Source organism: Trachemys scripta, chromosome 9 (assembly GCF_013100865.1).
Source record: "Trachemys scripta elegans isolate TJP31775 chromosome 9, CAS_Tse_1.0, whole genome shotgun sequence".
Taxonomy (NCBI): Eukaryota; Metazoa; Chordata; order Testudines; family Emydidae; genus Trachemys; species Trachemys scripta.
Window position 1 is genome coordinate 75,985,175 of NC_048306.1, and position 23,859 is coordinate 76,009,033.

At 42.3% G+C, this 23,859-nt stretch overlaps 1 protein-coding gene across 1 annotated transcript in view; it reads left to right on the forward strand.

Moving 5' to 3' along the window:
* The first annotated feature begins 693 nt into the window (after positions 1-693).
* LOC117882840 (carboxypeptidase B-like) overlaps positions 694-23,859 on the forward strand; it is a 30,819-nt gene continuing 7,653 nt past the window's right edge. The window contains exons 1-9 of the mRNA XM_034781678.1: positions 694-764; positions 875-950; positions 6,421-6,545; positions 10,448-10,547; positions 10,641-10,742; positions 11,587-11,688; positions 14,923-15,033; positions 15,126-15,216; positions 15,925-16,127. Of these exons, the coding sequence (XP_034637569.1) occupies positions 694-764; positions 875-950; positions 6,421-6,545; positions 10,448-10,547; positions 10,641-10,742; positions 11,587-11,688; positions 14,923-15,033; positions 15,126-15,216; positions 15,925-16,127 (981 nt within the window). The remainder of the gene's footprint in view (positions 765-874; positions 951-6,420; positions 6,546-10,447; positions 10,548-10,640; positions 10,743-11,586; positions 11,689-14,922; positions 15,034-15,125; positions 15,217-15,924; positions 16,128-23,859) is intronic.

Sequence of the window (23,859 nt, forward strand, 5' to 3'; positions counted from 1 at the left end):
TTTTGCAAAATTGCCTCCCAAGAGTATCATAGGATATTCAGGTGTGGAATCATGTTCATTCTTAAAAGAGTGTGACAAAGTTCCTCTTCTGCCTTGGTGGGTTCTGCACTTTCTGGGGGATTTGCTCGCCTCAGAGGTTTTCGGCAGTCCTCAGTTTGGCTCCTTTTGTTAGTGGCACAAACCTGTCGTTCACTCGGCTAACCTCATCACTGGCCAGCATTGGGGAAAGGAGGAGAACAATCCCCCGCAGTCTCTGCTGGCCCACCTAATGGGTCGGGGGACAAGCCCCTGTGGACTAGAGATATACTGTAGGCCCAATTGGCATACAGCTTGTGCACCGAATTTGTTCTCAGGTACATCCATTGAATTACTTTGAATAAAAATTCATGAAAATTGTTCACCAATAATTCACAAGAGAAAAAAAAGCAAGATTCATCATATAAATTCTCCACTCTGAATAGGTCATCCAGTTTTAGCGGTGAGCACCCTGAACCAGCTGTGAGACTCTCAGCTCTGTTTCCACAGGTGTGCAACAAAATACACAGATCATAAACAGTGTACAGATAAAACAAGGACAGGAGAATAATCAATCAGCTAATGAAGGGCTGCTTTGCTGTATGATCAGTAATGAGCAGGATAAACTGGATTATAAAAGCAGATGAGAATAATCACACGCCCTTTACTTCTAAAAAAATGTGGGCTTTATTGGTTCTTGTAGGTGCCGCAGCTGCTTCAGCTCCACTTCACAGTCACCATTTTGATGGGTAAGAATTCAAATTAAGGTTAAACCGGTACTTTTTTGCTAAACAAAACTCTCTTAGCTGATCTGCCTGTTTTAATCATGCCTTTTTCTCCCGCCTCCTCCACTGCCAAGAGAGAAGGTGTTTCGTGTAACACCACACAATGAAGAGCAGGTAGAATTCCTCAACAACTTGGCCAGCAACATGCAGGTAAATAAGATGGAATTGGGTGGGGGAATAGACTGTAATTTAAAGCTCTTTTGTTTTACCAATACTGATCTAAGAAATACTGTATATCGTACCGCTCAATTAGAAGCCTGATCCTGAGTCCATTCAAGTCAATGTGAATTTTCCTGTTGAGGAAGCAGGACTAGGTCACAAGACAGGAGCTAAATAAACACATTTCTAGAAAATCTAGCTGAATAATCCAAGCTGCATGTTAAAGCACATAATGCAACATACTCTAAAAAACAAGAGGAAAAAATGTATGGTACGATACTTTTGAATACGTGTTATGCTAAACACCACATGAAAATTCCAGTTTCCAGTGGTTTTAACTTAATGGTTACAACAGAATTTGTTCACTTAGAAATAACCTAAAAAACTAGGCTCGCATCCAACTTCAACTTTCCTTTAGCCTCTCATGCAATATATTTTCTTCCTTGGATTTTCTTTAAAGCTTCCTACCATGCCCAATCAAGCTGCCTGTTTTTTTACTGACCTTGATGTAGATATATGATGACATGACGATGACGTGAGAAAAAATAATAAAGACAGCAAATGTGTTTTCATTACTTCCCTTCAACTTTGATGTAGTAAAATAGCTGTGGAAAGAAAAAATGCCATTGTCGGTGAGATGAAAACATGACATTTTTAATGATATGCAGAAGTGGAGGCGCTATCACCAGCAATAGGGTGATACCATATGAGAAGGCAAGGCTATTGGTGTGCCACTGCCTCCTCATCCTCATTATATAAATGAACGTGCCGTACTTTCTTTCAAGTGTGCCTTATAAAGGAATTAAATTAGAGGGCTGGTTTTTCTTTTCCTAAAAAATGAAAATCAAAAATCTATGCAAAATTATGGCCAAAATAGTTGACAGTCAGGACTAGTAACCAATTTTGGGATGTTAGCTCACACACAAATACAGCATTCATTGATGGACACACCAGCCACAAACCTCCCTTATACTTAGGGAGGTGATGGCCAGAGAGGGGGCATAGCCAGGAAAGATGGTGGATTGGCTCCTTGCACAGCAACCTTTACTAATAGGACTTTAATGAAGCCACCAGTGAGATTGAGAACTGACTTCTCCAAACAGTAAACCCAAGGGAAGTTTGTGGATGTACCACCACCAGTCCTCTCGGGGCTTAACTCCTCCATCTGGGGAAAGAAAACAGGTACAATTTGCACCTTGTACCAGATTTAGTGAATCAGGCCCCAAATTATTTATACACATAGTGATCCCCATCTCACCGATTTATGTACAGTATGTGTACAGTGCTCCTGTGGACTAGAGATACTCTGTAGGCTCAGTTCTGCAGATACTTTGAACCCAAATTCACATTGATCTGCATAGGTGCGTAAGGAATGCAGAAGCTGGTCTTATCTGTTGTAAAAGGTAGTTATTAAATGTATTAATTATTTGCATGAATTATATTTATTCTGTATACAGTAATAATGGGGAAAACATGCTGGTGCCCATATAACAGCAGACTTGGTTATCAGGAAATGACAATATTGACTACACAAGGACCAAGAAAACTATAGTAATCTTTGCATCAAAAATTACTATTCCAAATGAAATATACTTGAAAATATTTGTTGTTATTGGAATCAGAGTTGCCTGTGCTTTAAAACATTTATGCTAGTCAAAACTCCCCCCCTGAAATCCTTCAAAAAGAGAAAAAAAACTTTGAACTATGCTTGAAATTACAAACTGTGAGGAAACTGCATAGTAAGCAACATTCACTTAAGGAATGGGTTGACACAAGTGCAAGTAAAATAAAAATAAATAAATAAATAAATAAATAAATAGAGCAGCAACAGAAACAACAAAAGATGTGATTTTTTTTTATTACTGTTAGGAAGAGAAAGTTATAAATCTTAAATAGTGAACACACATTTATCATTGTATATTTAGATGACAGCACTCCATTTACATTATTGTAATCCCCAAGGTAATAATATTTTGTTCATTGCTTAGATTCTAAGGAAAAAGATGCTTTAGAAATGTCTTTATTCACATCAGTAGCCTTTACTCATGCAAGTAAGCTTATTTAGTCCCAGGCAAAATGTATACACCTTAAGGTGTATAAATAAATAAATACAAATAAATAAATACAAATATAGCCCCTATGGCAGTGGTGCTCAAACTTTTTCACCACAAAGAACGAGGAGTCCTTGTGGCACCTTAGAGACTAACAAATTTATTTGGGCATAAGCTTTCATGTACATTGGCCAAACCAGTCAGTCTCTATGCAAAAGAATAAATGGACACAAATCTGACATCAGGAATCATAACATTCAAAACCCAGTAGGAGAACACTTCAATCTCTCTGGTCACTCAATAACAGACCTAAAAGTGGCAATTCTTCAACAAAAAAACTTCAAAAACAGACTCCAACGTGAAACTGCAGAACTGTAATAAATTTGCAAACTAGGCCTGAATAAAGAGTGGGAGTGGTTGGGTCATTACAAAATCTAAATCTAATTTCCCCAATACTAATTCCCCCCTACTGTGACTCACACCTTCTTGTCAACTGTCTGAAATGAGCCACTCTCATTACCACTTCAAAAGTTATTTTTCCTCCCTTGGCATCTTGCTGTTAATTGATTTGTCTTGTTAGACTGACCTCACACTTGGTAAGGCAACTCCCATCCTTTCATATATTTATACCTGCTCCTGTATTTTCCACTCCATGCATCTGATGAAGTAGGTTCTAGCCCATGAAAGCTTATGCCCAAATAGATTTGTTAGTCTCTAAGGTGCCACAAGGACTCCTCGTTGTTTTTGCTGATACAGACTAACACGGATAGCCCTCTGAAACTTTTTCAGTCCCTTCCTCCCCCAGTAGTGAAATCTGTTCCTGCCCCCCCTCCATTTCTGCACAGCTAAGGCTTCCTCAGCAGAGGAACTTGGGATAAAGGCAGAGCTGGGGGCAGAACTGGGGATGGGGGAGGAGCTGGGGCTAGGCACAGACAGAGCCGGGCTGGGGCTTGAACAGGGGGCAGAGTGGAGCTGGGGGCAGAGAGGGAATGAGGGCAGAGGACAGTTGGGAGTGGACCAGGGGGCGAAGCGGAGCTGCGGCTGGGACCAGAGCTGGTCTGGGGGCAGAGAGGGCGTGAAAGCAGAGCTGGGCCTGGTGGCAGAGCAGGACTGGGGGCTGAACAGGGTTGTGGGAGGAGCGAGGCTGGTAGCAGAGCTGGGCTCGGAGCAGAGTGGGGCTGGAAGCATGGCACTCCGTCCCCGCCCACTGTGGGTGCTGGCTCCAGCTCCACCACATGCCCCCCGAACGTTCCTCCATGACCCCCTAGGGGTGCACAGCCCACAGTTTGGGGACCACTGGCCTATGGACCTAAGCCTACAAGCAGCTATCCAAAGTCAGACCACTGAGCCCATGCAGAGCCCCACTGACATTCAGGGCCGGCTCCAGGCACCAGCATAGCAAGCAGGTGCCTGGGGCAGCCAATGAAGAGGGGGGCAGCACATCCGGCAGTTCAGTCCCGCCGAATTGCTGCCATAGAATGAAGCAGCGCTAGAGTTGCTGCTGAATTGCTGCCGATCGTGGCTTTTTTTTTTTTTCCTCCCTGCTTGGGGCGGCAAAAACGCTAGAGCCGGCCCTGCTGACATTAATAGGGTTCTATCCACATTGAGTTTATTGCAGGCTCAGGGCCTAAGTGCCCAATCCTACAGGCCTCATATAGACAAAATTCTCACTGAAATCAAGAGTTTTGGCTGCAAGAGGATCACAGTTGGCATTATTGAGACCATTACTGTAATACTGTGGATCGTTCCAGTGTTCACTCTTCAAAAAGAATGATGAAAAATTGTAAAGGGGTTGGAAAAGAGCTAAAAGAATGATCCAAGGTCTATAAAACTTGCCTTTATAGTGAGAGACATAAGCCCAATCTATTTAGTTTATCTAAGATAAGGTTAAGGAGTAACTTGATCATGGGAAAGAGATTTCAGTTAGTAGAGTGCGCTTTAAACTTGTAGAGGAAGGCTTAATAAGCTATAATGCTCAGAAGTTGAAAATAGATACATTCAGAGTATTAAAAAGGCAGAAAGTTTTAACAGTTAACATAGAATCATAGAATTGTAGGACTGGAAGGGACCTCGGGATGTCTTCTAGTCCAGACCTCTGTACTCAAGGCAAGATTAAGTATTATCTAGATCATCCCTGACAGGTGTTTGTCTAACCTGCTCTTTAAAATCTCCAATGACAGAGATTCAACAAGCTCCCTAGGCAATTTATTCCAGGGCTTAACTACCCCGACAGTAAGTTTTCCTAATGTCCAACCTAAACCATCCTTGCTGCAATTTAAGCGCATTGCTTCTTATCCTATCCTCAGAGGTTAAGGAGAACAAATTTTCTCCCTTCTCCTCCTTGTAACAACCTTTTATGTACTTGAAAACTGTTATCAAGTCCACCGCTCAGTCTTCTCTTTGCCAGACTAAACAAACACAGTTTTTTTAATCTTCCCTCATAGGTCATGTTTTCTAGACCTTTGATCATTTTTGTTGCTCTTCTCTGGACTTTCTCCAATTTGTCCACATCTTTCCTGAAATGTGGCAACCAGAACTGAACACAGGACTCCAGTTGAGGCTTAATCAGTGCAGAGTAGAGCAGAAGAATTACTTCTTGTGTCTTGCTTACAACACTTCTGCTAATACATCCCAGAATGAAGTTTGCTTTTTTTGCAATAGTGTTACACTGTTGACGCATATTTAGCTTGTGATCCACTATGACCACCAGGTCCCTTTCCACAGTACTCCTTCCTGGGCAGTCATTTTCCATTTTAATAATTATTAATTCATTATTGATTATAATTAATCATTGGAACAACTTACTTAGAGACATGGTGGATTTTCTACACTTGACGTCTTGAAATCAAGACTGGATATCTTTCTCAAAGATGTGCTATAGCTCAAACAGGACTTATGGTCTTGCTGGAGAACTTACTGGAAAAGAGTCTATGGCCTGTGTTAGGCAGGAGGTCTCACTTGATGATCATAATCGTCTCTTTTGTTCTTAAAAATATATGAAAGATGATATTTCTAATTTACTCACTCCTCAGACAGACATACACGTTTGTCCAGAAGTTGTCTTTGAACCTGCATGCTCATCTCCTGCCTTAGGCCCCAGTCCATTAAAAACTCTTAAACATATGCTTAAGTACTTTGCTGAACTGAAATCTTGGAAAGCTGTCACTGCCATCTGAGCAAAACTACATCTCACAATATGTGAACTACATGCCCGAATACAATCATTGTAGTTTATTTTCCAAGTGATTTTGTTTAATTTTGGAAAACTTAGGTAGATCAATGGAATATAGCCCTGGTGCTGTCTTGAGTTAATGCAGTTTACCATATTATCACTATCGAGCCATAGATACCAACCTAACACATATGTATATATCACATATGTATATATTTTCATCTGTTCCACTTTTCAGATTGATTTCTGGAATCCAGACACCATCACACAAGTAAAACCAGAAATGAGAGTTGATTTCCGAGTTGAAGCGGACAAGTCCTCTGATGTTGAGAGTCTCCTGGAGCAGAGGGGAGTGGAATATGAGTATGTTTTTTTCTTATTTGATATTTTGAATGTGAGAAGGGTAAAAACAGAGAAAATTTACCCAGCCAACCCTCCCATAACAGAAAGCCATTCCCATAACAGCCCTCCCACAACAGAAAGGCCATAATTGTTAGTTAAGATATTTATTAATTAATTATTAATTATTATTGTAGCCCCTAGAGGCTGCAGTTAGGATTAGGGACATGGGCAGCGGGTATCAAAAGCTGGGGGAGGCTGAGCCTCCCCAAACACAGTCCTGCATGGCCCCGCTCACAATCTGCCCTCAGACTCCCTCCTGCTTCCCAGCGCTCTGCTATGGGCAGCTTTTCCCCTGTGACCGGGGCTTTGGGCTTGGACTTATGGGGGTCGGCTTGCAGCCAGAGACTCCGCCCGGTGTTCCGGGGCCCACCCACCTGGCGCTCTGGGTATGGGGGGGTATGCTGCCCGTCTGGCACTTCGGATGGGGGTCCTGCACCGCCTGCCCTCCCAGTGCTCTGCAGCTGGAGGCGCTCGGGTGGTCTGGGGCTGGAGCCGGGGGGTGGGCTGGCAGCCACAGCGTGGGTGGAGGCTCTGGGCTCTGGTGGCAGTGGCAGAGCCCCTGGCAGAAGGGGCAGGCCGGCCTCCCCAAGCCAGGGGCTCACCCGCTGCCCACGATAGGTAGACTCTGTAAAACATATAGTAAGAGATTTGAAGAGTTTACAGTATAAAAAGTCAAAATAGACAAAAGGCAGGAAAAGACAGAGGCCCGGCAAATTGAAGTGAATTGCCCAAGGCCACACAGCAGTTCAGTGAGACTGGAAGAGGTTTCCTCACGCAAACAATGTTTTCATTTATTTTTAATTATCATCATAAAACTAGTATCCAGGAGTTAGAAAACCTAGATTTCACAGACCCATCTGTTTACAAAATAATCCCATGGCACTTTCTGAAACAATCTGTCCAATACAACACCTTGAGCAACGTGATTTACTTACAACAAAGAATATTGATTCAACTCATCTATTTATTATTGAATGGCTGCAGAGCTTTGTGTGGCTTGACAGCTTGTCTCTTTCACCAAAAGATGTTGTCCAATAAAAGATATTACCTCACCCACCTTGTCTCTGCATTACACAATGTCTTTGATGGTTAGAAATTCAGCAAATTAGGCATCCTATTCTTATTTAATCCAGGAAAAGATCTCTTGGGTGCAGTGCCTTCAATTAATGCTTCCTCCTCCTGAAGTCACTTGGAATCTTTCCACTGACTTGAATACAAATCAGATCAGGCCTTAGGTGGAACAGTTGCAATATTATATAAATTTTCAAGTCCCCTATTGATCTCAAGGAAGTTCCACACTTAAATAATGCTCTAAGGAGAAGAGTAAATAATCAGTCCCTCCAAATAGGTCCTGGATCCAGTTATCGTCATGAAGTTGTAAGGGGATCATACATATAACTTCTTACAAATTCTTCCAATATATCTGATGCAGTACTATTCAGTCCCAGAAGCTCCTAAGAGATATCACAGCAGCACTCAAGCAGGATGGAAGAATTCTGGTAGTCCTCATGCCCACACAGTGAAGGACTTGTGCTGCTAAGTCGTTTAGGCGTCTTTGAAAATCCCACTTGTAATTTATATTTTCAAATCACTATGCAAATACTGTGCCAGGATCAGCAATATGTTCTGGCTCCTTTGTGCCACTCTGGGGCAGCTACCAATAAGATTTATGGAGTATAGTTGTAGCCATGTCGGTGCCAGGATATAAGAGACCCAAGGTGGGTGAAGTAATATCTTTTATTGGACCAACTTCTGTTGGTGAGAGACAAGTTTTCTGAAGGTTTCAGAGTAGCAGCTGTGTTAGTCTGTATCCGCAAAAAGAACAGGAGTACTTGTGGCACCTTAGAGACTAACAAATTTATTTGAGCATAAGCTTTCGTGAAGAAGAGCTCTGTGTAAACTCGAAAGCTTGTTTCCCTTAACAACAAAAGTTGGTCCACTAAAAGATATTACCTCGCCCACCTTTTCTCCCTAATAAGGTTTATGGCTGACTTGTGTCACCATAGTAGTACAAAACAGCTGAAACATATGGATATATGTGGACCATTAATTGTATAGTGGGTAAGTGAGTATTATCTCATTTTACCAATATACAGAAACAAACACCAAGTCAAGTGGCAGAGCTGGATTAGGGTAGACAAGCTTTTGGCTCACAGGCCCATGCTCGGTTCACTAGATCAAACTCCTTCCTACTAGATCATGCAGCTCTCATTAAATTAGTCCGTTTAATCTGCTAAATCTGTGTTTTCAATCTGTTAAGAATCCATCCCTGGAGACATTTACTGGAGCCCCTTAACATATCATAGGACAAATGTATGCAAAATAACTAATGTTAATGGGACATTTACAAAAAAATTACCACTAATATTAAAGCAGAGACCTCAGTAGTTATCAGTGGTAGTAACGTTATTTCATTAAAAGACATTAAAAGACCAAACAGTTTCTTTTTCAAGTCTTAAGGAAACCACAGCAAAGCTATTAATGCTGCACTTGCCGCTATAATTGTATTTCTGACATATTCAGGATAGCCCTATGAAGGAAAGACCCATATATTTTGGCAATAAAAATATAATTATAGTTCTTAAGAAGATTATTTTCAGTGCTCTTACTGCCCCCTTATAGCATAAGAATCCATTGAAAGTAAGATTTTCTCTTTAGCAAGGGAGTTATACTGGTATGTGCTAGAATTTCCTACAATATACATGAATTTGCACAAGTTCATGCACCTGTCTTCTGATTGTGAGGCCATCAGGGTCGCAGGGTGTCCCTGACAAACTTTAGCAGAATGTCCTTGTGACAGCCAAAGTAAATACAATTCTTTGATCTGCAGCTGCAGTGCCCTGAAATTATGTCAATGCAACTAGTTCAAGTGTTTGTTATGAAGGCTGCCGTTGCACAGCAAATTGACCTCTCGCTCTTCTATCCAGATCACTTTGATCAAGAACATATTGTTTTTGCAATTTTTGACCCTCTTGCTATTCAGGGTAAGACAAGCGCTGGGAAAACAAAAGTTAGAGTAGCTGGAATAAAAGCAAACTGTCCCAAGGTACTGTCTGATGATAAACCTTATTCATGAGTCTCAGTCCATGGGAAAGGTGAGTGGCAGAGATCCAGTCAGAGGCAGACAGGACTTCATTGCCTGTGTGATGTTTGTTTGTTGGATGACTGCATTCACCTTGCTGCAGCCAGCATACAACAAATATAGTAGAGCTAGGATTATTGTTCAGTCCATTGGCACTATGAGGCTGCCAAACCACACCTGAACACTGGGAGTTTGGTTTGACAGAGCGAGGGTTACCATTTTACAGATGTTTGCTCAGTGATATCTTTTCAATGCATTGGGATGTTACATCATCATGTTGTGACATTATGGGGCAAATGTCATTCTGTGTTATCAACTCAAGAAAGGCCCCGTTCTCTAGAAGCCCATGTCCACAAGCAAGAAAATGATGGCCGCAAAAGCTCACACTGCGGTGAAGGGGAGTGGGCTGCTCACAGAGGAAGAGCACTTGCTCCATGAGCTTATCCTTAGCGCTTATCCCTGCAGCTGACCCAAAAGAGCTTGCACTGTGGAGGGTTGGGAGAAAAGAGCTGACCTGGTGGACAGCTGCTGGCCAAGAACAGCCCATCCTTGGAGCAGAACATAAGGCAAAATTAGGCTAGATGTGAATTCACCATACATTGTGGTCAGGAATGTAATCCCAACCCAAACACTTCATTTCAGAATCACTGTAGTTCCAAATGGTAGATCAATGACATCTGCCCAATGTTTTCTCCAGCAGGGAAAGTCAAATTTTCTGGACAATTTCACCCCACTGACAAGTCTTCTTTCTATATTTGATATTACTGTGGGTCTATTGCAGAATTCTGATCGACAACCTGAAGACGGTACTTGATGCTCAGTTTGACAGCAATGTTCGTGCTACTGGACACAATTATGAAAAATACAACAACTGGGAAACGGTAAAGTCTATAAATATGCCACACTCTTCATTCATTAATTGCTTTGGAACTGGGGTTAGAGATGCCGTTTAACTTAATGGTTGTATTAAACAGATAGCTGCTTGGACTGCTGACATTGCTGCTCAGAATGCAAACATTGTCTCCCGCACTCAGATCGGGACTACATTTCAGGGACGGCCCATATACCTCCTGAAGGTGATTGTTTTTAATTTCTTTTTAACAGTCTGGTCGGTTCTCATAAAAATAATAAAATTACAATATTTATTAAGGCATCACTAACTCTGACATGTATTATAAATCCTCTAGGAAATCAAAACAGATTTTGAGAGCTACTTTTATTGTGAATTTTTATCCTTTTGATTTAAGGTAAAGGGTTTATAGAGTGAAACCCATAATAAATATTTTGGAAGTTCAGACCTATAAATTTAACCACATTCCTGTGAGCAACGTAAATGATAATTTACCTTTATGTAATTGTTCACGCCATCTGTTGTTTGTAAACCCACTTACTATAAAGAGATCTATAAATGTCAGTCTATCTGGCAACAGGAAACAAACCCAATTTCTCTATCTTCTTCAGATATCATTTTCTGTCACGTAACTCTTATGAATAAATAAGATACCAAGAAATAAATGGGGGGGGGAATGGGGGAGATGGAGAAAGAGACAAAATTACTTACCCAAAACAGCACCAGCATTCACCAGAATGTATATAGCCAACTTGGTCTTTTCAGCTAATAATACTATCATAAGAAATCTACCAACACTGTGTAGGGGTAATGAAATATTCTGTGAAAATATGGTCATGTCTGCATTAATAAAAAATAAAGCAAATAGGATTGTACTGTTTTAACTTGAACAACTTAATTGTCCAGAAGGGCAAAAATATACTCTGTTAGTATTAGGTTTTCAATTTAATCAAGGAATATAGCTCATACTGCTGTCAAGTTTCACCTTTAGAGTCACTAGTCTGGAGACAGAATATTAATAATTTGTACACCAAATAGGTTGTTTTTTCATGACATTTTATTTACTATAGGTGGGGAAAAGTGGTTCAAACAAAAAGGCCATCTTTATGGATTGTGGTTTCCATGCAAGAGAGTGGATCTCCCCTGCATTCTGCCAGTGGTTTGTGAAAGAGGTTGGTAAGCTCAGTAACAAAAAAGAGTTTTCACAAAATAAATCAACTTTAGAGGAAACTGACACAGACTGTAACAAACATGAAACAAATACAATAATACGATCTCTTGCAGTTCAATCCTTGGCAGTTTCTAATCCAGTGCTTTCTAATTTTATTCTCTGATTTTGGATTTGGGTTGGAAATATACAACTTGGGCTCCATTATCCCCTTGATGTGAAGTGTATACACACTGTAGGCCGGATCCTCAGGACTGGCCATTTCATACCTGAGCAGCTTGTGGAAACAAAGAGCATCAGGACGCTTCAGGGATGTGATGACCCCTGAGGGGGCCATTCCAACATACAGGAATTGCTGCAATCTGGGCTGCCTCTTGTCACTGGCCACATCCACTACACCAGGGACAAGGCTGGGAGGCAGAGGCATAGTGCAGGCTATTCTGGCTGTCTGCCAGGGGAATCCCAAGGCAACCACTCAAGTTTGCTTTGCGGTTTTAAGTATTGCCCTTTAATTTCCATTAAAATTATTTAAAAGAAATGAGCTACTCATTCTCGCTGTGGTAGGTATGACTAGAATCCCCTGTGCATAAATGTATATAGAGAGAGGTGATAGACGGACAAACCAATGAATCTGCTTCATGTCTATATTATTATAACACTATTGTAACACTACAAATCCAGTCATGTTCCTGGCTCAGTTTGTGGTGTAGAAGTTTTGACACTGAATTCAATGGTTCAGAATTCAGCCCTGTGTGTGGTTTTAAAGAATGGGAGAAGTCAAGGTAAACTGTAGAAGGCATCTGAGTGTACATTATAGAAGTAGAATGGATGCCTGTCTTCCTAATGCTTCATATTCCCGGGTTCCTTGGAATCATTCTGTTTCTCCAAAAAAAGAAAGAGAAAGCGTGGAAGCTTTTCTTCACCTAAACAGAACAAGAAGATTATGGAAATGTAATCAAAGGCTGGGAAGACAGCTCCCTAATTGTTGTATTCAGGGGGAGGAAAATAATAATGTTGGTATTATTTGTCTTAAACAGTTACCACTTCTTACCGTTAAAGGTAATTTGTTACATATAATAAGAAATAACATTTTTCTGTAACTAGAAAGCATTACCTTCTAGTACATGAAACTCACACGTGAAGTGAGGTTCACTCCATGCTTGCTTTATGAATTCTTAAAAGAAATATAAGTTTCTATTCTCTCTCTCATCTCCTAACACTACATAGGTAGGGAATGCTGATGAACACTATACACACAGCCTCCTCTAAAGGGAAAAAGATACACTCCTCTTCAGTAGAATAATCTTTAAAAAGCAACTCCATGCTGCTTAATTCTCAAATTTTATAAAAATTCCTACATTTAAAGGTTTTAAAACAGAAGCAGCAGGAGATAGTTAAAATCCAAACAAAGGAAAACCAATGTATTTGATTGGCTCGTGCTAGCATAGACATAGTGGTGACGTGGCTAATCTTCCTGTCCTCCGAGAGACATCCATGTAGTTTTGCATAAGGAGCAATGGAAATTGAAAGTGACAAGCAGATGGGAAAGTGATCTCTATCTCCCAGTAAAACTGAAGATAGTACCTGTTACCATTTTTCTTTTAGCAATTATTTTTACTACAATCATTGGGGGGGGGGGGTTAGCTGAAATAGTCAATATATGAATGTACTTGACTGAAGGTGATGACTTTCTTCAGTGGTTTTGGGGAGGGAGGAAGTACTTTAACATTATGATCCTCTTTTGTTTATTTAAAAGTGCTACTGGACACAAATGTCCAAAGGCAGAAAGGAAAGGCATGACAGGGCTGCCCAGAGGATTCAGGAGGCCTGGGGTCTTCGGCGGCAGGGGACCCCCGCTGCCGAAGACCCGGCACTTCGGCGGCGGGTCCTGGGGTGGAAGGACCCCCTGCCACCGAAGACCCAGAGGGGAAGAAGCTCCAGGGGCCCGGGCCCCGCGAGAGTTTTCCGGGGCTCCTGGAGCGAGTGAAGGACCCCGCTCCAGGGGCCCCGAAAAACTCTCGTGGGGGCCCGGGGCAAATTGCCCCACTTGCCCCTCCCCCCCTCCCAGGCGGCCCTGAGACATTAGCTGAGTTAGAGAATATGCAAAAGGCAGGAAGAAGCACCAGTTCTCCCAGTAACCGTAATCTGCTTTTGAACACTATTTATCAGTCAACAAACTACAGGCCTGATTCTCAACTGCTTTGCACCCTGTGTAGTCATGCACATTTGTGCAAAGTGAGGGAAACATGAGTGCAATACACTACCAGATCAGAATGGCAGCTTTTCTATGCCCCATTTACACTCACTTTATACAGGTGTAAATCTGTAAATGATCACACAAAGCACAAAGGAGTGGAGAATCAGGCTCTACAGCTTTAGTGAAGGAGTTTTGATGATGCCTCTGTGTGCTAAGGAAAGGAGTGGGGAAGATCATGTAATGTTCCATTATCTATGCTTTTGAGACTGTTTGTGATGAGAGCTTGCCAGAGTCAGAAGTGTATCTATTGTACTGAATGTCTCAGGAGGATCCTCTCTGTACAATTCTATGGGATATTTTCTTGCATACAAATAAAAAGTTTTAAGACAGTGGACTACAGGGATGCAAGAGCCCTTACAGAATATGTGGCCAGGACCACTGAATACCTCTAAATAGGAAGTCATTCTTTGGAGAGCTGAGTCTGCCCACTGGCATGCTGATTTAGTGCATTGCTCATGATCAGTGCTTGTTCATCTATGCAATGTTAAGTTAGATGAATAATGCTGCTTTAAAACAGTAGTGTGGTTCTAACTGATATAACTTGGGATTTATTCCTTGTTCTTTCCAGTACTTAAAAATATCTCAAAGCTTTAGCCTGTCTCACATGTCAGAATATGGAGAGTACAGAATCACTTTCCAGTGCTAAACTATTATCGTTAATTCTAGGGTGCTTGGGCCAGAGCCAAAACCCATTGAAGTCAGTGGAAAGACTCCCGTTGATTTCAGTGGCTTTTGGATCAGGCCCTTAATGAAGCAGGCTACCTCAGAAGAACATACTTGCACTTTTGGATTTACATGGGTGGACTGGTTTGCACAAAGAGCCTTTTAAAAAAATTCCCATATTAAACATATCAGGTAAAAAGATTATGCATCAATTTCAAAAGACAACACACATTTGTGCTTTTAAAAATATATTTCAGAACCACCAGCAATTCCTGATTCCATGAAAATAACAGCTCTCTCTCTTTGATCTATATCTAGGCTGTTAGTACCTATGGAAGTGATACCCTTATGACACGTCTTCTCAACAACTTGGATTTCTACATCCTGCCTGTCCTTAATATTGATGGTTACGTCTACACCTGGACCAATGTATGTACACTCTTCTTTCTGAACAAGAATCTCACGGAATGGGTCAAATACTGTAACTGTCCATTAGTATTCACATGCACTTTCCATTTCAGTACCGCATGTGGAGGAAGACACGTTCCACAAACTCTGGCAGCAGCTGCATTGGTACCGACCCCAACAGGAATTTTAATGCTGGGTGGTGCAGTAAGTATTTCCTAATATTTGATGAAACTGAACATTGAAAGGTGCAGCATGTAACATATCAAAAGGATGCTTCCACAAAGATGCTTCCCTCACTCCTAAAATTGGTCCTTCAGGGCCTGGAGGAAGGATCATCATCAACATACTTTAGGGAAGCTTACACCATTGTTGTGCATGCTACACCTGTTCCTTAGGATGAACAGAAGACTTCTGTCATCAGGGCTGTCAGTCTGGAAGTTTCTGTGGGCACTGAATTCATATTGGGGGAAAGCATTGTACTGAAGCAAGAAAAGTGACAGTCACTAGACTTCCACTCTAATTCCTGGGAGTGCCTGGTGTTATGCAGCAGACATTCAAGGAAAGGTCCGTAATAAAGCACTGCAGGTCAACAGAATTGTTCACTTCTCATACATTAATTCACTTACATAAAATGATCACTTACTTCAGTAACGTATGAAATGGTTTTATTCCTCCAAATATAGTAGCTGTGAAAGAAAAAAAAGTATTTGCAGAATGCTATGACACATTGCCTAAAAGTATGTGATCACATAATAAATATTCTGTCTCCATGTATAGTATATGCTCCAGGGGACTAACTTAAGGTTGCCGACAGAGTCTTAACTATAACTTTGGTGACACTAAATCACCACCTTTATGGTCCATTAACATAATTCTGTTTCATTAAATACAAACATTCGCCCTTTCCTGCAGGTGTTGATGCCTCGAAAAGACCATGTGATGACACTTATTGCGGCAGCGCCCCTGAGTCTGAAAAAGAGACCAAGGCTCTGGCTGACTTTATTCGTAAAAATCTCTCCACTATCAAGGCATACTTGACTATTCACTCCTATTCCCAGATGCTGCTGTTTCCTTATTCTTATACTTACTCCATTCCAGAGAACTATGCAGAGCTGGTAAGTAGAACACAAATGTTGTGTCTCTTTGTAATTTTGGTGTACTGGGGAGAATATGCAAATTTCATCACTTGCTATTTAGGTCTGGTTAATTTCAGAGGTTTTCTTACACATCTGGAGAAAATCTGGACAGTAAACTTTTTAACATACATTGGTCTTTTATAGCCAGAGTCCTTGAAGAGGGTTTAGGTATGAGATAAACTCAAGAATCCCTGATACATCTCCATCATACAAGGGTTGGATTTGTCTGCAAGGCAGTGTTTGTCTGCAAATAATGTCATATTTAGAGATGTAAATTATACAGCACTGCTTCCACTTTATTCAATGGGTTACAGTGTATCCGGCTGCAATACATTACACACAAACATCATGCTCTGTTGGCCAGATCCACAGCTTGTGTAAGTTGGCATAGCTCCATGGCTTCAATAGAGTTAGAGTGATTTAAACCAGCTGGGGATATGCCCTGAAACATCATTATTTAATGAAGTTTAGGGCCACACCCAAGCCCTACAGCTTTTTAAGCCTGATAAAGGCAATTTAGTAAGTGAATTATTTATCCTTTAAAAAAATATTAAAATAATTATAAATAATAAAATGACTTCAGTTCTCTGGAATATTAGCAATTACAAGTTGTTGGCATGAAAAGCAACATAACAAACAAAACAAAAAACCCATCTTGATCCTCTCTCTTCCCTTTAAGCTGCCAGAAGTCTAAGGCAATAGCATTAAGTTGGCCTTACTGCTGCAGAATTATGACAGATTTACGAGGGCTCCCACATGGATCTATCATAATTCTGAAGCAGAAAGGAAGAGTATGGCCAACTTAATAGTTTTGCCTTGGACTTCTGGCAGCTTAAATGGAAAGGAGAGTGTTAAGATGGGGGGTGGGGGTGGGGGTGTTTTGTTTGTTATATTACTTTACATGCCAGGGAGTTTTAATTGTAAATATTCCAGTCATTTCTTACATCTTTTTTGTTTGTCTTTGATTTTTACAGAATATTTCAAATTTCACACCTTAGAGCTCAGTCTAAATAAATAATATAAACTCCTAAACTGCTTCTTTGTCAAGTTCACAATTTTTCCCATATGCTAGAAGTTTGCATGGTTTTCTTCCCAGTTTGCTGAGTCAAGCTCAAGTGTGATAAAACATATTGCTCCAAGTTCAGCATGTTTCTAACATCATTACATTCAGATGGGAAAAGGTTCTATTGACACTCAGACACAAAAAATACAGTAAAACCTAACTTTAAAAAAAATAGACAAAACATTAACAAAAAAATCCTGGATGAACAATTTTCATATTAACTTGCCTGTTCTACAGCATTATAGACTAAAAGAATATCTAAAATCTTGAAGATCGGTTACAATTATCCATGCCAAGATTTTGCAATTTTATGAATAATAAAAAGCCCAATCTTTTTTTTTTCTTTTGGCTCAGAGATTGAGTCTTCCATTCTTCACTATAAAAAAATGTAATTCAGGAATGCAAGATATATATGTCAATAGCCATCCATTTGATTTCACTTAATATAAGTTAGTCTTTCCATTGTAATTTTATCCCATATTTTAAATCAGCCACAATGATCCCAGGGGGAGTTCTATTATTTTCCGCTACAAAAGAGCACATCCTGTCACCACTAAAAGGCAGTGATCTGATCAACTGTCCTCATGTCCTAATTAAGGAATATATTTCCTCAATTGGAGCTCCCAACAAAAAAACAGCAGGGTCCCAGAGACACGCAACTTGTACTAATATTTGATTTTACAAAAGGAGGATACTTTTAGCCAAAAACCTTGGCTTTGGAGAATGAGATCATAGTATCAACCAATCAGCACTGTCTGTAGCTGGGATATCTAAACATAAAGGGCCTGATCCAAAGCCCATTAAAATCAATGGAAAGACTCCCACTGACTTCAATGGGCTTTGGGTCAGGTCCTAATGGTGTAGCTTTCCGGATTACTTCAAACAACTAAACATGTTCACATGAACTGTCACAAAGAAATTAGGTTTTCTCTTAGCAATTCCTCCTTGGTTAAAAAATGAGACAGGAAAAAAGGGAGGAAAAAATAAAAGGGCATTATACTATATACCATTTAATGTGTGTTATAGCAGCAAAGTTCTGCATAGATACAGACTTCAGAGAAAGGCTGAAGAACTGGCATCTAAAGCTTTATATAAATTGTTCTGGCAAATAAAGAGACCATAAATCATCCTCTAACTGAAGAAGTAAAATTTAGAACTATTATCTTATCTTAGATGTTTATTTTTCCGCTGACAGATCTAATAAATTAAAGGAAGTAGACTTGATATTTCTTATCTTTTTCAATGTGGGATGAGATATGTAGTTGAACAACAAAACTTCACATGCCTACTTATCATTATTAACATATTGCTCCACACTGTTTAATTCAGAAGTTAGTTTAATACTGTGGAGCTAATGCTCCATTCCGAAGTGAGGCATGAAGGAAGGGAGCAAAATCAAGTAAAATTGGATTGAAATCACCCTAAGCCCGTGGATGAGGGGAATGGAGGAGCCAACATAGCCTTCTTCCAAGCCCACTGAACCTTCCTTTGGGCACAGTCTGCAGTGGGACTCTGCAGGTATTCAGGAGGCACATCGGGGTAGGTGGGTGATGCTGGAAAGTAGCCACTCACCACAGCATTCTTCTCTTAGAACCAGATATATAGAAAATATCCACAAGGATGTTAATTAGCATTAATGCCACTCCACACCTTCACTGCCTCTGGAAGAGGCGTGTAGAGAATGGGTCCATGGAAGTTAGCAACTGACAGCAGCACTCTTCATTAAGTTGTGCTTCCAGATGGGATTGGGGCTACAGGAAGCAGAAACCAAGGTCAACAGTGGTGGAGATGGTTGCCACCACATCTTCTGGATGGGTTCCACGCCATGCCTTCCGGCCCTAATGTAAAGCCTATGAAAGGAAAATGTAGCTGTAACTCGATGGGCCAGATCCTTGGCCCTATTTTGTTCCCTTTGCACTGTCCTGGCAGCACGAGGAGGACAAACAGCTAACTTAAAGAGCAAGATAGAACCTCCTCTTGTGTAAGGCAGTCCCTAAGTATGTAAAATGGTGCCACAGTTCTTGATTTGCAAGGCATGACGGGGCATTCTAGAGACATTCTGGGAATTCCAGTGATCTCAGGCCTGAGATGTCAATGGCCCGAGGGTCATTACAAGTTACAGCAGCCTTGATGCTACTCTAACTTAAATTGGGGATGAAAGTAGCCCTTCACTGCTTCCAGTATCAGGGTGGAGGAAAGTGGTTGAAGCCACGTATATCCTCCCTGGAGCACATGAGGTACACACAAAGGATTTTCCCATTCATGGTTTTTTTTCCCATGGGAAGGGAAACATAGCCCTATATTAGACATAAGTCATTTCTAGGGTCAGCATTGTCAAGCAATGCTTGAACAACAGTGAAAATACTGACCCTAGAACTGACTTGTGTCTAATGCTTGAACCACCAAGATAATGCCACCCAAGCTAGGAAAAACTGGGTCAGCTCAGGAATTTCACACAAGTAACAATATTCCTGTGATGTTTTCTTGGGAAAAGTATAACTGTCCTCCAAAAAGAGTACATTCTGTGTATGCACAACTCCCCTCAACTCACTCTCTACTATATCCCCAGGTGTTGCACAGCCCAAAAAGAATATGTGCTTGGATCAACCAGAAAAAAATGTATCTTCCATTTAAAGAACAAAAGCTTCCCCCAGCCATCCATAACTGAAAAAAATGGTTGGGTACAGACCAATTGTCCATCCACTCTACAGCCAAGCTTCCCTTCACCATTCTTTTAATACACCTCTACCCCGATATAACGCTGTCCTCGGGAGCCAAAAGATCTTACCGCGTTATAGGTGAAACCGTGTTATATCGAACTTGCTTTGATCCGCCCGCCTGGAACGCTGCTTTACCACGTTATATCCAAATTTGTGTCATATCGGGTCGCATTATATTGGAGTAGAGGCAGGGGTGAAAGTAACTTACAGGACTTACTGGTACTGCCGGAGTCCTGAGGGGGGCGTGGCCTCATCTGGAAGAGGCGGGGCCTCAACTGGAAGAGGTGGGGCCTCTCAAGATTTGAAGGCCCTGGGGCACCGGCTGTGGCTGGGAGCCCCAGAGCCTTTAAATCAACCCGGGGCTCCCAGCTGCAGAGGTGGCTGGGAGCCCCCGGGGCTCAGGGGCAAATTAAAGGGCCCAGGGCTCCGGCCGCTGCGGAGCTCCGGGCCCTTTAAATCCCCCCCGCAGCTCTGGCAGCCGCGGAGCCGCGGGAGCTCCAGGCCTTTTGAATCCCTGCCCGAGCCCGACTGCTGGGCTGGGTCCGGGATTTAAAGAGCCTGGAGCTCCCATCACTGTGGGGAGCCCCGAGCCCTTTAAATCACAGCCCCAGCCCAGTCGCCGGAGCTGCGGGCAGGATTCAAAGGGCTCTGGGCTCCCCGCAGTGACAGGGAGCTCTGAGCCCTTTAAATCCCGGCCCCAGCCTGGCTGCCGGAGCTGCGGGCGGGATTCAAAGGGCTCTGGGCTCCCCACAGTGGCGGGGAGCTCTGAGCCCTTTAAATCCCAGCCCCAGCCCGGCTGCCGGAGCTGCGGGTGGGATTTAAAGGGCTCTGAGCTCCCCGCAACTGTGGGAGCTCCGAGCCCTTTAAATCCCAGCCCCAGCCCGGGCGCCGAGTTGCGGGCGGGATTTAAAGGGCTCTGAGCTCCCAGGGAGCCCAGAGCCCTTTAAATCCCTGCCACGGAAGCCGGTGCGATCCGGCACAGCATACTGGTTCTTGCCGGTACGCCGGATCAGACCGTCTTACTTTCACCTCTGGATAGAGGTGTATTTACACTTAGCTTCTCTCTCAATAAAACTCTGTGTACATTTAATCACTTTTTTCAGAAACATTTCAGGCTGTAAATTGAATTTTCTCACATTTTGGCCCATGTTGGAGGGGATTAAAATACTTTTGCATTTGTACCTACATAAGGAACAAATATTTAATAATGGGCTCCTCAGTCTAGTGAAGAACGTATATCAGGATTCAATGGCTGGAAGTTGGAGCTAGACAAATCCAGACATATACAAGCAACAGAAATCCTATATCAACAGAGATCAGGCTTTGGTGGCATGTGTGGCAGGAGGCAGGTTACCTAAACATATATTGGCTACCTTACTATTCATATATTGGTTATATATTGTATAGGGGGAAATTCACCCTTCTGCACTAGCTTATGGACCACTTAAGCCCTACTTGAGGCCTTAAAATGTGCAAAGGAGTGAATTTCAGCTATATTACATCAGGTGGTGAATTTTGATGTGATGACTATTCACCTCTAGGTTGAAAACCAGGTCCAGCAAACTAGTTCTGGATTTTACTAGTGCTCGTTTTGACGTTATTTGTGAACAAAGTCAGCATAAGGAACTCTTAATGATCCAGGATCCAAGATTAGTTGGACAGGTAAACCTCAGTGGGGCATAATCTATGTTTTGGCCACAGAGGCCTGAACCTACACTTTTTCTAGTGGCTTTCTGATTGTTTGCTTGACTTGTTTCAAGTAGAGGTAGGTGATCTTAATTGTGGAGAACAGTGAACAAAAGGAAATAATGAGAAAGGAAGATGGACAGGTGTAAATTATTTTTAGAAGTGGCTACTGAAGTAAAGAAGAGGAAAGTGGGTTTACTGTATGTATTCCTGCCTCTGACATTACCTCATACAATGGTGTGTTCTGTTATCAAATTGAGCTATCTTTAGTAACAACTTCTTCATCTTGGCTCATGTAGCAATCTCGAATAGCCTCAAGGCAGATTTCCCTCAGCTTGATGCTACTAGATAAAAACACTAGCAGCATGCACGTATTTCTTGGAATGTCTGTGTAGCAGTCACAAAGAGGGTATAAGAAGGGCAGTGTTATGTACTGTGATATTAAAGTTCTTGCATTGGATGGACTCACTTTGGACTTTTCAAAGGGAAATCAAGGGATCCCTGGATAACGTGTCAGAGCATTACAATGAGGCCAGTGCAGTTTAGAGCTCCTTGCGAAAAGCTGACTTGAGAAGGGCAGAGCTTGGAGGCAATAAAGAACAGGATAGGGGTAGAATGACAAACAGGATTCATGGACCCCAGTGGTTAAAGGAAGCACTGCTATCCATCACAGATTTTTCAAGATCCTGGAGTTCTATTATGTCAATAATCCCATCAGATATCCCACTGATGTCAATGGGAGTTGCCTGTGTGCAGCAACTGCGTAATCAAGGCCCCTGGAGTGTTTTTAACCAGCAGCAATGTGCAGAGACAAATATGAGTTGAGAATATGAGAGCAAAAATGAGGAAGCTGCTCTCAAAAGATAATCTATTAACAGATAAAGGTGATTAGTCTGCTATATTATCCTATTAGTACAAACCCTTAGATGCAGTAAGGAGGGAGGCCAGCATTACATGTCTTTCTTTAAAAGCTAGTGGCTGAAATGCTAGTAACTGAACTTCAGTTAAATGAGATAACGAGATCAGGGAACACAATCCTTTTGTTACTCTGACTAGCTGACATGCTGCACAAGATTAAGCAAAACATCAAATCACTAGGAACTGCAATGGAAACAAAGCTGAGAGATCAGCACAGAGAATGTTAGATTCTCCTGTAACAGGCAGTTTCTGGAAGTTCAGCAACAAGTCAGAGAATGGACGATCATTTCTGCACGCAGTTACATGGTATAAATCTGGAGTAAGTCCTTTTACTTCAGTGATGTTACTTGGTTTTCACTAGTGTAACTAACACCAGAATTTGCTGCTATGAGTGAAGGATTCTTGACAGCGCAGGAGCCGGTGATGGGTCTTACAAACCCCACACTCGAGAACAAGGGGTTAAGGAGTCACTCTGTACCCAGGCTGCCCTGCCCAGCTGTACCTGCAAAGCCTGCACAAGCTGCAGGCAGAGCAGCTCAGATGGGGGGCGGGAACTACTGCCCAGGAGTTCTTGTTGCCTGAGAACTGGAAAAACAGACCTACTAAAACCTACAGAGGAGAGAGACAGGTGACTGACTGTGAAGGTCAGAGACTTTGTTTGTGGTTCTGTAATTTACTCTGAGCGGAAAAGGGAGACTTGGAAAGGAAGTGATCCATGGGGCAGTTGCGTGGCACTGCAAGATGCAGAACATACCTGCCCATCATCAGGCCCTGGATTGGAGCGTGTGGGCCCGGGCTCCTCTACCCACTCCCAAAAGATGGCACAAGAACAAAGCCTTTACCTCAGTGGAGAGACCCGCTGGGGAAGACCCTGACCCAAAAATCCCCATACTAAGGTGAAAACCCTGAAGTTCTTGGGAGAGCTGAAGGCCAGGACTATAACTGAAAAGGGGTGACCACCTGCTGCACCCCTGCCTGACCATTAGGCAGAACTGGTTGTGAGCGTTCCCTTTTACAGAGCCCAAACCAAGAAAGCAGGAAGAGAATCCTGTAACAAACCAGAAGTTCAAATTAATCTTGAGATCCAGTAGAGCAGGGGTCGGCAACGTTTGGCACGCGGCTCACCAGGGTAAGCACCCTGGCGGGCCGGGCCAGTTTTATTTACCTGCTGATGCGGCAGGTTCGGCCGATCACGGCCCCCACTGGCCGCGGTTCGCCGTCCCGGGCCAATGGGGGCGGCGAGAAGCGGCGCGGGCGAGCTATGTGCTGGCTGTGGCTTCCCGCCACCCCCACTGGCCGCGGTTCGCCGTCCCGGGCCAATGGG